We start from the raw sequence: 15,850 nt of genomic DNA on the forward strand, positions 1-15,850 counted from the left end.
TATTTTTCAAGCCGACGCCTGAGCTTTCGGGGGGTGAGGAGATCCGCTCTCCCCTACCCATCGCCACTGACCTCATGTTCCAAGTCATCCATTTGCAGGGCCTTCAGCGCGGCGTATCTCTAAGTGGTTGACATAGAAACATTAACCTTTCTCTTCTTGTGTCTTTCCCCACCTGAAAAAGCCACTTCGGGCTATTTACAATTTGAGTGCGTGCAGAATACCCGGGAGAGGGGCTGCGGCCGGAGGGCTGAGCTGGCTGTGAGTCTGGGCAAACTGGCAGCGAGCTCTTTCGCTTTGGTTTCCGTGTAAATCTCTGTGCATCTGCTTGATTACCTGCAAACCAGAGGCGGTTTGAGGTTTGACATCTTCTTTTGAAAGAGGCTGAACCCGTGCTCTTGGAGTGGCGCAGTGAACGCCTGATCTTGGCGGGCTGTTCTAAATGAAATACTCGAAGCAAATCTCGGCGACGGGCCGCGCGCGTCACACGATGCCTGCTGCGTGGGATGAGAGGCTTCCCCAGCCTCAGCAGCGACGGTGGGACGTGCTGGGGTCCCTGCTGCTTCTGGGACACCGGACTTGCTTGGCTGGGGGGACCGTGGGACCGTGGGACAGTTCGTGGTCGCACTCGTCCTGCCCCAGCTCTCGCGTCCCCTCGGGGGGAGCGGGGACCTGGGCGAGCCCGTGGCCAGAGGCCGCGGTGTCACCTCCTCCTCTCCGTGCTGCCGAGCATCTCCACCGCGCTGCAGCTTCCACCGTCGCCTGCTCCACCCTCTCCCAATAAGCAGTTCACTACGCACCATCTGTTGATTTTAATTCCCCATAATTTGTTTCCACGTCCATGTGATTTGTACTTCCATTAATTGTGCCGCTGCGTTTCTTATTCCACGAGACTCGCTTTGCAGCGGGGCTGCAAAAAGCGTTATGGCTTTTCCCCTCTGTCAAAGCTATTTTCGTTATTCACACAAATTAGCACTTTTGTCCTTTGGATTTTGCTCTCTGGGCGAGTCTTGCTTAAAAAGAAATCTTTTGGAAGAGCAATGCCAGACCCGTTTGTGCGGAGTTTCGTTAGGTCCCGAGAGCCGTACTGAGCACAGCCATTAAACATTAAACGTCTTTATAAAGATCTGCCTCCAAAGTTTGCTCAACCCAGCTCCCGGGCGGGTGGGGGGGGCACGGGGAGCGCTTTGCACAAGAGCTTTGCACAAGAGTGTGATCCCTCCCGGGGCCGGCGTCTGCCTCGGTTCCCCTGGCTGGCTCTCTAGCTGGAGTTATCACCCACTCGCGGTATTTTAGGGACAATTCGGAGCCTCCTTGCCCCGTAACTCTGTGCATAGGGTCGTTTTCCCTGTCTCCATCCCGAGCCTCGGATCAGGGCTCTGAGGACCTGTCAAGTGTTTCAGTTCTCCACGCTCAGCCTGGACTCGAGGATGCAAATGCCGTGATTATCCCAGTTAGTGCTGCTTTTTATGGTCCGTTTCCAAGGCAACTGGAAATTCAGAAGACCACAAACACACACACAGCCCTCTTTGTCTGCGCCCTTATCCTCCAGTACGCAGGTAAACACTCTCCATGACATTTTCAACCTGTTCGAATGCTCATCTGAACGGTCCCCACTGTCCCCTCGCGTGGCTGCCAGCAGCCGGAGCGGCTAATTGCCTCTTTTGAAGGCTGTAAAGCCCAGCCAGCTACACAGACAGGTTTGCTTTTGTTCTTGGCATGGTTTTTCGCCCCCCCACCCCGCCTTGCTCAGAGGGGAGTGATACCAAAAACAAAAAAATGGGGATTATGAACAAAGGAGGGGGAAAAAAAAAAAAAAAAAAAAAAGCAAAGGTTTGATGCCTTCTGAAAATAAGATTATTTTTTTTCTGGGAGGGACGAGGGAGCTGTGGCGGTGGCGGGAGGGTAAGAAAAATTTGCGCGAGGGCAGGAGGGGAGCGGGAAAGACGGAGCGGTTTCTGCCCGAGGAGCTGCAGGGAGGAGGCAGTGGGGGATCGTGGCGCTCCCGCACCCGCTGCGCTCCTGGGATGGCTCTGCGGCGGCTTTTCTTTGGGGTTTATGGCAAAAATGGTAATCTGAAGTTACAGGATTAACTGTGATCTAAAATAATCTGCAAGGTGGGGATTTTCTCGTGGCGTTTGGGTTTCCTGCTGCTTTGCAGACTGTCTGTACAGGCGTTGGGCTGGGATTTGGGCACGGGGAGACCAGAAGCCGGGGAGGTGACATTGCCGGGAGCCCGGTCCTGGCTTGGCTCAGCTCTGGGGGACTTGATGGGAGAAGTCGGTGTTTGGTTCTTCTGCAACCCCCCGTGGCACCAGTTCGTCTGCACCTTGCAGAGGCCCATTCTCTGCAGAGAGGTTTATCCATCCAGAATGCTTTTGACCAGACTTTTGCAGTGCTACGCTCCTTACTAAAACAGTATTTCTGCTGGGGGGGGATTGGCATCTTTTCCCCTCCAGTGCACCCATAAACACAGAAATCTCTCCTCTCCGTGTTGGCTTCCTGAGAAACTGTTGCTTTGGGGCAGAGTGGGGAAGTGCCCTGGGCAGCGTGGCAGGCTCTTACATTGATTAAATGAATTTAGATTAAAATGAGAAGGGTAACGACCTGGCCCGGAGTCCTGCTTTCCTGCTCACACCGGTCTTTGCTCCGTTGAAGCGCAGGAGGAGGGACGGTCTCAGGGCTGTTGGAGGGTTTGACCTCACTGCTTTTTTTCCTTCCTGTTTCAGAGGGTCTGGCAGTGGGAGTTGGATTCGGGGCTATTGGAAAATCAGCATCTGCGACCTTCCAAAGCGCCAGGTAAGCCACAACGCCGCTTCTGCTTCGCGAGCATCAGGGTTTGTGTGTGCCTTTGCCTCTTGGAGGTTGTCTGTCTGTCTGTCTGCCCCACATCGCTCCCAAGCCAGGGTGGCTGGAGGTGCATCGACTGAAACTTGTCCAGAAACGCAAATGTGGGCAGAAGGAGCAGAAGAAATTCCTCGTGCTGTTGCATTTTTCCTAGTGGTTGTGCTTTGTCAGACGTGAAAAAAGGCTTCTGTCGTCGACGCCTGGTTTCCGCAATGATTCTGTGTTTCTGCCTGGCTGGGCAGATGGATGGAGCCGGGGGGGGGCTGACGGGGAGGAGGCAGCACGTGTGGGTACCACCGCGGGGTGCTGCTGGGGGAGACGGGGTGGGAATAGGTGCGCACAGCCCCCGTCCCTCCGGGGATCTGGGGGGTGCTGGGCTGCACTGGGGGCACTCGCAGCCCCCTCCCCGTGCTGCTCGCCGCCAAGGGGTTTGCCTGTATCACACTGGGGTTTTTTTTCTCCTCTCCCTTACCCCCATTAAACATCCCTGGTGATGCCGCCGGTTTGGCTGAACGCTAGTAGCTGTTTCTGTGTTGGGGAGCTTCTCCAGTCGGGAAATTCAGAGGAAGGGGAGAAAAATCCCTTGAAGATAAGACTTGAAAGCCAGAGACATGTCAGTCAGGTTGAGGTAGGGTGAAATTTTAACCTGGGCAAGTCCCTTTCCTCGGGGCCAGCAGCAAGAGTTTAAAGGTGATTGTGAGCAATATGGAGTGGCGGAGGCTGTCGGGATCCGGGACACCTCCTCTCCCCAGTGCCCCTGCCCCGTATCTCCGTGGGTCCCTGCAAGGATGCCGTCGTCTTCTCGTCCCCATCCTGTCGCAGCTGCGCTGGGACCAGTCGTGGCTCCGTTTCCCACGGAGCAGGCAGGCTCCCTGGCACCGGCTCCTCACTCTCCCATCAGAGAAATGTGATTTTCCACAAAAGCAGCATCCCCAAGGGGTAGGAGCAGCTGCTGGAGCTGTTGCAAAGCATGCCATGGTTTTGTTTTTCATTCCTGACAAGCAGGGCCACTACATTCTGGAATTGGTGGCAATGAAGACCCTCAATCCTCCCGGCCATCCCTGCCCTCCGGCTCCCGGCCATCCCTGCCCGCCGGCCCCAGCCTCGCCAGCAGCCGGCTCGGTTTTCGGCAGCATCAGCATTGCTCCTGCAAAACCTTTTGTGCTTCACTCCAGGACCGGTGTGAACACGGGGGGTTAGTTCAGCTCCTCCAAACTGCCTGGGGAGGGTTTGGGCTTCGGGTGTGTTTTTATACCAAGCGGGGGCAAAACCTGGGCGTACTGGGGGGTGGGTGACGGCAGGGAGAGCCCTGCTGCTCCCAGCAGAGCTGAAACTGGGCTGATTGCTAAAGAAATGGGAGAAAGGAAGAAGTCTGGTGTGAAGCGGGAGCCGGAGGAGCTGCCTGGGCTCTGGAAGAGCTGCTGGCACCTCTTGGCGGCTGGCTCGCAAACGGCACCCTGCTGCCGAGCTCCTCCACCTGCCCAATTCCCATTGAATTTTACCCCCGCGGCACGCCGCATTCCCTCCGCCCTGCGCGTGCCAGACCCACGCTGTAGTTCTACGCGGTTTGGGGCCACGCAGCGTGTTCAGCCTGTGAATAACCTGCCCCAACCCTTAGGGCTGTGGATGGAAGCCGTGGGTCCTGCCGGAGCATCCGTGGCGTCCCGGGGATGGGTTTGGAGCCCTCCAGCTTGTCCAGCCCCTTCTCTGGCCGGGCACAAGCTGTGCTCACGAGGACCACGCAAAGACCCGAGCAAAACCTTTGGTACCCGATGCCCTGTTGCATCCCTGGCTGATGCGCGCATAATATATACACGTCCTGACAGCGTGGGCTGGCACCGGTTGCGCTGCCCTGGGTGCTCCGATGGCAGCCGACACCATCCGGGCTTGTGGGGAGAAAAGCGGGATACACCAGCTCTAGACACCACGTTTCTCTAACCTTTTGAAATAAAAGGCTCTTCAAAAAGTCTGCAGAGGCTCTAGAGATGCTTGAACAAAAGGACTTTTTCTTTTTTCATCAGCTGCTCGGTAGAAGCTAAGAAGCCAGAAGCAGCTGGTTCTTTCTGTGCATTTACAACGGCATTAATCATGTTAGATGAAAGGTGGGGTCTGTACCGTGAAAATACCAATGCAAATTTAGTCAGCTGCAAAAGGAGACAAAATAACTTCATTGCCACCGATCTGTCTGTCACTGTCATCTGCGGGCAGCCCAGAAAGCGCTCGGTGTAGCCGCTCCGCTGTGAAGCCGTTAGGAAATATCTAGGAGTAAAAATTTTAGGTGGCTAATTTGTGATACGTAGGCTTAAAAAATAGCACTGGAATTATGCTTGAGGTGAGCCAACGTGAGAAACAGAGCTGAGGGGAAATTGCTCCTTGGCCAACCTCAGCCCTTGGGGGACACGACAGTTGTGATCCCCCCCCCCGTGTCCGTTATTTTGAAATAGCCTTTTAACGAAGCAGCTGCATGACTCTGTTTACCTCCTCCCTTCTGCTTCCCCCCCTGGGCTGTGACTAACCGTGTTAGTGCCGAGCTGCCTCTCAGGAAGCCTTATTTGTTCAAACCTCGAATTGCGCAAAAGTATTTGTGAACGCTCTGAGGCGCTGGGAGCCCGAGCTAAAGATGCAGGCGCTCGGGGATGCTTCGCAATGGCTGGCAGACGTTCCCAGGGCTGGCTGTCACTTCTCCACGCTACCAGAGGACCTTCCTCGCTGCCTTGTGCTCGGTGGATAACGCTGCCTCGCCTGGGGCAGCGCTGCCCGGTTGCGTTGCTCCCGGAGCGGGGAAGGCTCGGCGGGAGCCCGAATTCATTCCAGCTCCCTGCGGGGCCCTGGTGAGACACGGCCATGCTGGATCCCCAAGGGCTGTTTTCGAAGCCACGGGCTTTGGAAATAAAGCAGCGTGTTTGCGGAGAGACAGCTGGGAAAGAAGGGGAGAGCACCAGTTGCTCGGCAAACCGCGGTGGTGACGGCTGGGGGTTGCGGGGAGCCTGGAGCACCGGAGCATCTCAAGGGTGGGTGCTGCAACAGGGTCCCTGCCTGCCCCGGCCGGCCGTCACCGTCCCAAGGGCTTTGCTTTTTTCACGTAGCGCAGCAATGCTCCCCAGCTTCGTTTGGATGAGGGTTAGCACCCTGTTCCCGATACAGGGATCCCTGCAAGGTATGGGATGGTTTAGTGACGGGTTTTTGGCAGCGGTAGGTTGATGGTTGGACTGGCTGATCTGAAGGGTCCGTTCCAACCCAGACAATTCTATGATTCTGTGAAATCCCGCGAGGCTTTTCCTCGGCTGAGGGCTCTCCCCCCATGGCAGGATGGGTGCTGCGGGGCTCCTGCCCTGGCTGTGTGTTCGGGGCTGTGCCGGTGCGGAGCTCAGCCGTGGCAGAGCATGGCGAGGGACCGTTTTCGGGTTTTAAAGCGCCGCAGGGCTGGGCGTGCTGCAGAGACGGGACTGGCTGGCAGCTGTGGTGGCCAGTAAGGACCAGCACAGGCGGCGTGAGCAGAGCCCTGCAGGCAGAGACCCGCAGCTGGTGGTCCGAGTCACTGGGACACTTCGGGGTTTAGCTAAAACCCAAAAAAGGATGGTTAGGAAGCAGGGTGGAATTCTTGCCTTTTAAAAGACCGAGTGCTTCGTGTGTGCTGGCATCACCTCTGCCATTGCCTGACTCTCTGCGCTCCGGTGGGGTCCAGCCTCTTCCCTCTGTCCTTGCAGGATCCCTCCATCCCCCCCAGCTCCCCGGAGCATCTGGGTGCTGCCAGGCCCCTGCCCGCTCTCCTCCGCGTTTCTTTGCTGCCACCGGGTGTGCAGGCTCCGTTCCTGCGATCGCGCTCCTCCGTGGCTTCTCTCTGCCTGGGCCAGGGCTTGCTCTGGGGTTCCAGCCCCTCGCCTGGCCAGTTGTTTCATTTATGGCTTGTGGTGTGGGGGGAACACGCTTTATTTGTCCTCTCTGGGGATGCTGGTGAAATGCGGTCCCGTGCCCGAGGAAAGTGGGGTCTCAGTGGCAGGGCTGGATCTTCGCTTTCGTGCGCAGGTGGGTATCGGTGCTCCTTTGGCTGGGCCAGGGTTAGCGGGGCAGCACACTCGAGCCTTTCTTGGAAAGGTGATGTGGCTTTTGTGGCAGTTTAGAGAGGGCTTAGGATGAACTAATGTCTGCTTTCGGGGTATTTCCCACGGGGGGCTGAGCTGCTGCTTGTCCTCAGGCAGGAGCATCCCTCCCTCCCTGCTGCGAAGCATCCCTCCCTGCTGCGGAGTATCCCTCCCTCCATCCCTCCTTGCTGCAGAGTATCCTTCCCTCCCTCCATTCCTCCCTGCTGCGGAGTATCCCTCCCTCCATCCCTCCCTGCTGTGGAGTATCCCTCCCTCCCTCCCTGCTGCAGGACCGTGGTTTGCCTGCCCAGTTCCTCACAAGGATAAAAACATGGGAAAGTCCCACAGGCTGGAAATAGCGGCTCAGGACAAAGCCGCTGCGGTGACAGAAGAGGAGCGAGACCCAGAGCCCTTGCAGAGGAGCAGTGCCCATTGTGGGGCGTGCGGCGAGCCCCGGGAGGGGAGAAGGTCCCCTCCAGATGTGAGCAGGGAGGCATGAGCCGCTCCTGGCTGCCTTCCAGGCAGGAAGGTAAAGAGAAGGGCAGCCATGTCTTAAAAAAGCTGTTTTACCTCCCCCTCTTTGCACACTGCAGTGTGGGGGGAGGAAACCCTCTCCACCTTGTGTGGCTGATTTAACGGGAACCAGATGGGGCTGGAGCTGCCGAGATCAAGACGGGCTTGAATTTGCGCTTCCCTCCCCGCCCCCGCCAGCTCCCCTGCCCTCACCATCCCTCTCGTGGCACCTCTGCGGTTTGGTTCAGGCTTCGTCCCCATCGTGGGACAGAGGGGACGGTGACCCCGTGGTGCCTGGCTGCATCCCTGGGCAGCCTGCAGGGACACAGCATCCTCTGAGGATGCGGATCCAGGGGGGACGGGGGTCCCCGGGGACCGGGGCCGCTGTCTGTCCTCATGCCACGCAGCACGGGGGCCACGGGACCAGGGCGTGCTGCGGCGGTGGCTCGGTAAGAAGGCGGCCTTTGTCACAGCGTCAGGCTCAGGCTGGTCACAAGGGGTGGTATGCGCCAGAAAATAAAATATATTAAAAAAAAAAAAAAAAAGATAATTTCAACCACGGCAGCGTTTTCAGGTCCTAGGTAATTGGTGAGGTCTAAGTTTGGCAGAGGGATCATTTAATTTTGATTTCGGCCAGTGCTGCGAGCCGTCCCCAGCCCGAGCTCCTGCCCAGGCGCCCGCAGCCCGGCAGCTTTGCCGTGGGATTCCCCCGGCACCGGGCGAACCGTGCTGAGATGACGGGTGACCCCTGCCTCGTCGGAAAAAGCATTCTTCTCCTTTGCCGTACGTTTGCTGTCCTTCTTTCACTAAATACCTCCCTGTGCCATGGTTTGAATGGCCGAGCCCAGTGCCCCATCCCCACATTTCTGTTATATTCTGCGTTTTCGGTGCTGGCTGGTCTCGGTGCTGGCTGTTCCAGGCCCCTTCCCCGTGCTCCTGACTTGGATGGGGCAGAGCCACTTCCCTACTTCTCCCATCACAAATACGAGCTGAGTTAGGACAGCGTGGACCTGACTCTTACAGCGAATAACTTGTCTGATTGCAGTAAGAAATATCTGCAAGTCCGACTCGAACTGAAAAGACAGAATAAAACAGGGGTGGGATTTTTCTGTACTCTTTCCTCCCCAAAAGCGTGTAGTGCGTTTTTATTTTTAAATTTATCCCCGTTACAGGGTTAGAAAGCTCATGTCCCTGCTGCTGGCCGGGGAAGCAGAGGTGTCGGGGATGTCCATGCTCTGGGCTCGCAGTCCAAAACCGGCCGTTTCCGCAGAGCAAGAGCCACAGCCGAGCTGTCCCCACCTCCATCCCCATCCCTGGCTGCTGCTCCTCTCCCGCCTGACACTAGGTGGTAACATCCATGTTCCAATCAGCCTGGGCTGGGCAGATGTGGGGCTGGTTCGTGGTCTCCCGTCGCTGTAGGGTGAGTCCCGGAGGGAACGGGGCTCCCAAAGGTGGCCGTTTCGCTGGCAAAACGCCTGGTGGAGGGCGGCTCTTTCAGGTGCGCCGAGAATGTTCGGACAAGTGAAACCGATGCCGAGCTAAATGCTGTAAATGACTTGGAGCAGATGATACACGTAAGGGACTGTAAGTTTAAAAAATAAAGTTAAGTGTTTTGTTAAGCCATGGGTGGTCTGGGCACCGTGTCCTCCTAGGATGCCGCGGGTGCAAATGACTGAGAGAGGTTAGAAGCGGTGCGGGAGGGGTTTTGGCAAACCTCTGCCTTAGGATGAAGCCGGGTACATTTAGCTGTGGGGGGGGGTCAGCTGCTGCCTCTGGTTTAAAGCAGAGGGAGTTGGGGGGCTCTGCTCACAGGGACGATGGCAGCTCACGGAGACAATGGCGGCTTTCCCTGCGCGGCTGGGGAGCGATTCTTGGGGTTCACCCGGATCCCCGTGAGCAGCTGCAGCGGTCGGAGGGTGAGCGGGCGGCAGGGGAACCCCCCGGCACTCGGGCAGGGAGAGGTGTCACCCCGGCAGCACCCTCTTTTCCTGGGCACAGCGCTGCCGGGGCTGGAACCCTCCTGGGAGAGGTGGACCCCCCCTGCAGCACTGCCTCCACCTCTGGGGACACCAACAGCAGAAGGACACGGAGCTGTTGGAGTGGGGCCAGAGGAGGCCCCGGAGATGCTGGGAGGGCTGGAGCCCCTCTGCTGTGAGGACAGGCTGAGAGAGCTGGGGGGGTTCAGCCTGGAGAAGAGAAGGCTCCGGGGAGACCTTCCAGCCCCTTCCAGTCCCAAAAGGGGCTCCAGGAAAGCTGGGGAGGGACTCTGGAGCAGGGAGGGGAGCCATGGGACGAGAGGGAAGGGTTTTAAACTGAAAGAGGGGAGATTGAGATGAGATCTGAGGAAGGAATTCTTGGCTGTGAGGGTGGTGAGCCCCTGGCCCAGGTTGCCCAGAGAAGCTGTGGCTGCCCCATCCCTGGAGGGGTTCAAGGCCAGGTTGGCCGGGGCTTGGAGCAACCTGGGCTGGTGGGAGGTGTCCCTGCCCAGGGCAGGGGGTGGCACTGGGTGGGCTTTAAGGTCCCTTCCCACCCAAACCATTCCGTGATTCTGTGACCTGCACACGGTGAGCCCTTCTCACCTAAACCCCAAGCTCCTCAGGGCAGGGACTGATTCCTTCTCCCCTTCGTCAGCAGCCGAATCCCACCGTAGAGTTTGTTGCATTCCCTTCTGCCAGCTGCAGGTGATGCTGGCCGCGGGTGCAAGGAAGGGGAAAAGTGCACGTTTTTGGGGGTGTAAATTTTAACTTGGGCTTGCCTTTCCCCAGCGCAGCTTTTTTGGTGCCGAGGGACCATCCCATGGTGGCACCGGAGCTTCCCCCCAGCAGCCCACCTTCCCCGCTATCTCCCGAATGAAAGCTCCCATTTAGGGCAGCTGCCGAGCGGGTGCGAGTGTGGAAGTGATGTAAACAGATATTTTTTTGATTTTTTTTTTAAATTTTTTCTCCCCCGATGATGATGGTGGTGTTTCCTCCACCGCAGCACAATGGTTCCCATTCATCGGCCCTTTTGCTGGGAATGCTGGCCTTGTTTTGATCTGTTGTGCCCACAGATTGTTTCCTGTCCAGCTTTGGTAAAACAGACAGAAAAGAGGCTTCGAGTTGACAGGCAGACTTTGACTATGGCTTGGAAAATATTATTTCATGGGACAGCCTGTGCCTCCCACGCTGTGTCTCTCAGGCCGGGGGAGGTGGGGGAGAAGAGAAAAAAGGAAAGAAAAAAGAAAGAAAGGAAAGAAAGAAAAAAGAAAGAAAGGAAAGAAAGAAAAAAGAAAGAAAGGAAAGAAAGAAAAAAGAAAGAAAGGAAAGAAAAAAGAAAGAAAGGAAAGAAAAAAGAAAGAAAGGAAAGAAAAAAGAAAGAAAGGAAAGAAAAAAGAAAGAAAGGAAAGAAAAAGAAAGAAAGGAAAGAAAAAGAAAGAAAGAAAGAAAAAGAAAGGAAAGAAAAAGAAAGAAAAAGAAAGGAAAGAAGGAAAGAAAAAGAAAGAAAAAGAAAGGAAAGAAAAAGAAAGAAAAAGAAAGGAAAAGGAAAGAAAAAAGGAATGGAAAAAAAGGAAGGAAAAAAAAGGAAAGGAGAAAAAAGGAAAGGAAAAAAAAGGAAAGGAGAAAAAAGGAAAGGAAAAAAAAGGAAAGGAAAAAAAAGGAAAGGAAAAAAGGAAAGGGAAAAAAAAGGAAAGGAAAAAAAAGGAAAGAAAAAAAAAGGAAAGGAAAAAAAAGGAAAGGAAAAAAAAAAGGAAAGGAAAAAAAAAAGGAAAGGAAAAAAAAAAAGCTTGATTAATGTATGGAGATTGAAACCAGGCAAAAATTTTATACTGTGTTTTCTTTGAATGAATGGAAATCATTGTGGTCTGAGAGACAGCAGAAGACACGCTGGGTTTTTTCCCCTCCTTACGCACACACATGGAATCTCTGCCTCTCGCTTGTGACTAGAGCCACAGCGGAGCGAATAAAGGGGTTGCTGCCGGGGTAGGATCGAAATTGGGGGGGGGGGGGGAGGGGGGGGGGAAGGGGGGGGCGAATCCTGCCCTCTTCATCAGCGCAGGGCTGTGCACGCACACACCGAATGGAACCCCCCCAACACGTTGATGGGAGGCGAGGTGGGGCCGGACGGGGATTTCCACCTTTCCCCCGGCATCCCAGACAAATTCGGCTCCTGCCTGCAGCGCAAAGCCCGCTTACAAAACAAAACTGTTGGAAGATGCTTATTAAGCACCTTTTAATTAGCCTGGCCTGCAGGCAGATGTTTATTACTAAGCCAGAGTTAACGAGCCGGGTAGGTTTCTCCGGGGCTTTTCTTTTGAGAGCGGTGGAGATGGTACCAAGGTGCGTTTTCACCACGGCTGGTGCTCTGGAGAAGAAAGTGGTCTCGGAAGGGTTTGGTGGGCCACCAAACAGGACTGTGGCTCCTCAGCTGCTGCGTTTCTCGTCGTGGCTAATGAACCTCAGCAGAAGAGATGGAGAGGAGGCTCCTGCCGGCGGTGGCGGCATCTTCCCAGCAGAAGCCTCGGATGTCCCAGCCCCCACGTGCGAATGTGCACATTGGCTTTAAGAGAAGAAATGCACAATTTAGGTAGAAGAGCAGGTCTTGGTGCTGGGTGAAATGAAGCCGTGGGGATGTTGGGAAAGCAGTTTCCTCCATCACCCACCAGGAGAACCGGGGCTTGTGTTTGGCAGGGAGGGGACGGACGCCCTGCGCTCGCCCTGCTGCGGCGACACAGCTGATGGATGCGTGCTCCTTCTGCCAAAGCCTTCTGATTCTCTCTTGTCCCATCAGAAAATGATGTTTTATTGAAAAGAGGTATTACAGCTGCTCTGGGCCAGTAGGAAAAGGAAGCAGGTGCGTGGGTATCCAGGTGAGGTGGGCTCAAATTGCTTCCCCCCCGGCGATGTTTGCGGGGCTGTGCTGGATCCGGCAGCGCCTCTGCCTGTGCTTCCCCCTCACGAGGCCTTTCCCGGCATCTCTGTCCCCTTGGATGGAGCTTCCCAGTTCCTGTTTGTCGCCTGAGCAGATGCTGCAGGATGGCTTTGGTGTTCTTGGTTTGCAGAGCAGGTGAGATCTGTTGGAGGATGGCCATGGCCGGCGGAGCAAGGTGGCCTCCCTTCCCACTCCTTATCCTCCACGGGCAGACTTACACCGCTGACAGACAGAAGCCAGACTGATCACGATGTCTTGGCTTCGTCCTGTATCCAAGAAAAATTATCTGCGTGAATAAAGCAATCATCGTGACAGCAAACACGACGGCGTGTCCAGCCTCTCCCGGAGCAGCTCCGCAGCTCCCGATGGCTCCCGGCACCTTTGCGTGGCCGCGTCTGTGCGACGGGCAGAAAAACCACCGTGGGAAAGCCGTGTGGCCTCCGGTGTTCTCCTTGAGCTGCCTTCAAAGCTACCAGATGTTTTCCGCACCAGGAAAACATCCATTCTCCTGCAGCGCCTGGGTAGTCTGTGGTCCTGCAGATGGACCTGCTTCCCGTTTTGGTGCGATGCTGGTTAACTGGGGTTAACCAGTTAAACCTGGGGTCTTACGGTGCTTTGCTGCCCGGTCCCTGATGCAGAGGGATGCGGGCAGGGAGCAGAGACCTTGTTTTCCCCTCCTGGGATGAGGAGCAGAGTACAAATGTTTTTCTGGTCCTTAAGCGTGGTAGCTCGGTTTGCTCACAGCGATCCAGAACGCTGGAGACTGAGTTCAGGGTGAATTTAAATCCCTGGGGGAGACTTCCCCAGTGCAAACCAGGGACCCCAGCAAGGACCGTCGCCTGCCTGCAGCACTGCGGGTCCCCTGGGCGATGGACCCGGTGGGAAGGTCCTTGTGTCCCACCATTGAGCAGAGCCAGGGGAGCTGAGCTGAGCCCTCCTGCCAAAGGAAGCCCATCTCGGATCCGCGGCTGCCTCAGGCAGGGCTCCAGCCGGGAAAGCAGCTCCTCGGTAGTTCTTGGCAGCGAACCGCGTCTTGAATGGTTTATCTTGGCCTTGCAATGCTGGTCCTGCCTCCTGCCAGGCTGCAGAGGTCGGGATGGGTCCGTCCGTCCCCCATCCCCGTGCAGCGGTGCCAGGGGGATGCTTTTTAGAGGATGCTTTTTTCATTCTCTGAGTCTGGCAGACGGGCGTTTGCCTGGCCGGGGGCGGGGGGGGGGGTTCCATTGCAGGGCTGTGTTTAGGGGCAGCAGCTTGGTCAGAGGCCGCTCTCGGTGGACGATGCTGTGGGGGAGCACATGGAGGCACTGGGAATCACAGAGCAGAGCCGTGCACCAGCTGCCAGGGCCCTGAGAGGAGCCGGGCAGGGGGTGAGGGAGATGGGGAGCATCTTCCAAAAGCAGCCAGACTGCAGGAGGTGGAGGTCTTCTAGCGAAAACAGGTGCTTTGTGCTCTCCTGAAATTCAGAAACCCAAATTCAAGGTGCTTGAAGTCAGTGCCTCAGCAGGAGACCTGCCTGAAGTGACGGAGCCGGGCTGAGCAGAACCCCTTGGGCTCTGTGGCTTGTGTCTGCATGTTGGAGGCTCCTTCGCCACCTTGGTGCCGGCAGGTTTGGTGGCAACACCCGTTCTTCTTCCCTTGCCCATCCCTTACCCGAAATGGGCTGGTTGAAAGCCCCTGGCAGCCCGGTCTCCGCTGGGTCCAGGCTCCTGGGGCTGGATGGGTGCTGCAGCCTCACGTATTGCCCCGGGCTGGAGGAGGAGAAGACCTCCCAAGACAGCAGGGAGGTCTCCGAAGCCTGGCTGGAAGCCGGACTGCTGGCTGCGAATCCCTTTGCTGGCTGCTCGCATTTACATCACCGTTTGTGTAAATAGTCTCCCCTCCTCTTCTCTCTCACTTCTTCCTTCTCCCTTACTCGAGTGTCTAGACCGAGAAGGGTTTTTGGTTGATTCGTAATGCTTAGGAGAGACAGCTGGCCTCCCAAACAACATCTGGCTGGGTGGAAAGTCTGTGTAACGCTTGCTTTCTTCTCTGTCTGTGGTGGTCACTGCGTCTGCAGATAGAGCCCGAGGGACAGGCGATGCCCGGAGCAGCTCCGATGTGGAGCTCTTCAGCTTCTCTTCCCTCTGCCAAAGGGCTTTGCAGGGACCTGCCCAGCCTTTTCCCTGGCTGTGCTGTTGGCCAACTGAATGGTTTCTGTGGCTGGGTGCTGCAATGGCCAAAGCCACCCTTAGTGGCCTTGCAAGAGAAGGCTTCAGCTCTGCGTTTGCAAGAGCCCGTGAGCAGCAGCTGCTGAACACTCTGTGATGCTTCCATGGGGCCGTGTTCATCCCGCGCCCCGTGGTGGAGGTGAGGCACTCACGGTTTTCAAGGCAACCGCGTTGGGTGTCTGCATCATGCCCTGGTGTTTTGCAGGGGAGCGGCTGGGGAGGCTCCCAGTGCCGGGCAGGATCCCGGAGGGGTCCCGGCTCTCTGCGGTGGTCCAGGCTGTGCGGGATGTTCCGGCTGGAGGATGGATAAGGATTCTGTAGAGGATGGGTTAGTCGGGAGGGGAGCTGCGGCTGGCGGGGCCAGGCTGTGTGAGCTCCTGCCCTTGAACCTTGAACCCATGGGACAAAGCGTCGGGCGCTGCTCCCTCCCCGGCCCCAAAAGCCAAAACCTGGCAATGAGGTGTTCTCCAGGACCTCACCCCAAAGGCCTCTCCTGCCCCAGCTTTGATCGACAAAGTGCACGTGTCCAGTTCCTGTTCACCTTAAAATAAAAGCAAGAGGGCATAGAAAAAAGCAGAGAAAGAAAAAAGCCATTATCCCTGTTTATCTTATCAAGATAACACCAAACAAGGCTCACTTTGAACACCGGGTTCGGTCTTTGCAGCCCCAGTGGCCTGTTCCTCTCTTTAGCCGCCTGGTTTAAAAATAAATCCTCCGAGGAGGGGAAGCAATTTGAATGAAGACATTGTTACTGTACACGATGCGATAATGGGGCCTTTTATAGCTACAGCTGTTAGTAAATTGTTTAGTTCCAGGTTTTCGGGCGGCATAAAGGAGCCGCTCTGGTGCTTTCACGCTCTCCCCCGGCGCGTTTCAACAGCGATGCTGCAGGAGAGGGAAGAGGAGAAACCATTTCAGTGCTTTTAATTTTGCTCTTTGCGAATGATCCCCATCAGGATGCGAACGTGGATGCGCAGGAATCGTCTGGGGGCCGCTCTGTGGAGCCCTGCCCCGGCAGCGAGCTCATTCCGGAGGGAATGAGTGGGATGCTGAGCTCCATCACCCTGTTACTGCAGGCACCTGAGAGAGGACGACTGAAATATATATATATATATATTTATCTGTATGTATAGCTGGGCTTTGATTCCCTTCAGGTTCTTTTCACTCCCTAGCAATGAAGAAGAATACTGTCTTTATTAACTGCGCTCATCCTTCTTCCCTTGCTCCAGGCTTTTGTTTTCTCTAAGCCATCGGTGGCTGCCTGGCTCTGGAGGACAAGACAAAAAAAAAACCCTT

At 56.0% G+C, this 15,850-nt stretch overlaps 1 protein-coding gene across 8 annotated transcripts in view; it reads left to right on the forward strand.

Annotated features, from left to right (window-relative positions):
- The window catches only part of SLC39A11 (solute carrier family 39 member 11), a 98,405-nt gene that overhangs the window by 70,536 nt on the left and 12,019 nt on the right, over window positions 1–15,850 (forward strand). For all 8 annotated transcript variants that reach the window (XM_074607381.1, XM_074607384.1, XM_074607385.1 and 5 more), the window contains one exon: window positions 2,727–2,796. In XM_074607381.1, the coding sequence (XP_074463482.1) occupies window positions 2,727–2,796 (70 nt within the window). The remainder of the gene's footprint in view (window positions 1–2,726; window positions 2,797–15,850) is intronic.

This window comes from Larus michahellis, chromosome 14 (assembly GCF_964199755.1).
Source record: "Larus michahellis chromosome 14, bLarMic1.1, whole genome shotgun sequence".
In the NCBI taxonomy this organism is placed as follows: domain Eukaryota; kingdom Metazoa; phylum Chordata; class Aves; order Charadriiformes; family Laridae; genus Larus; species Larus michahellis.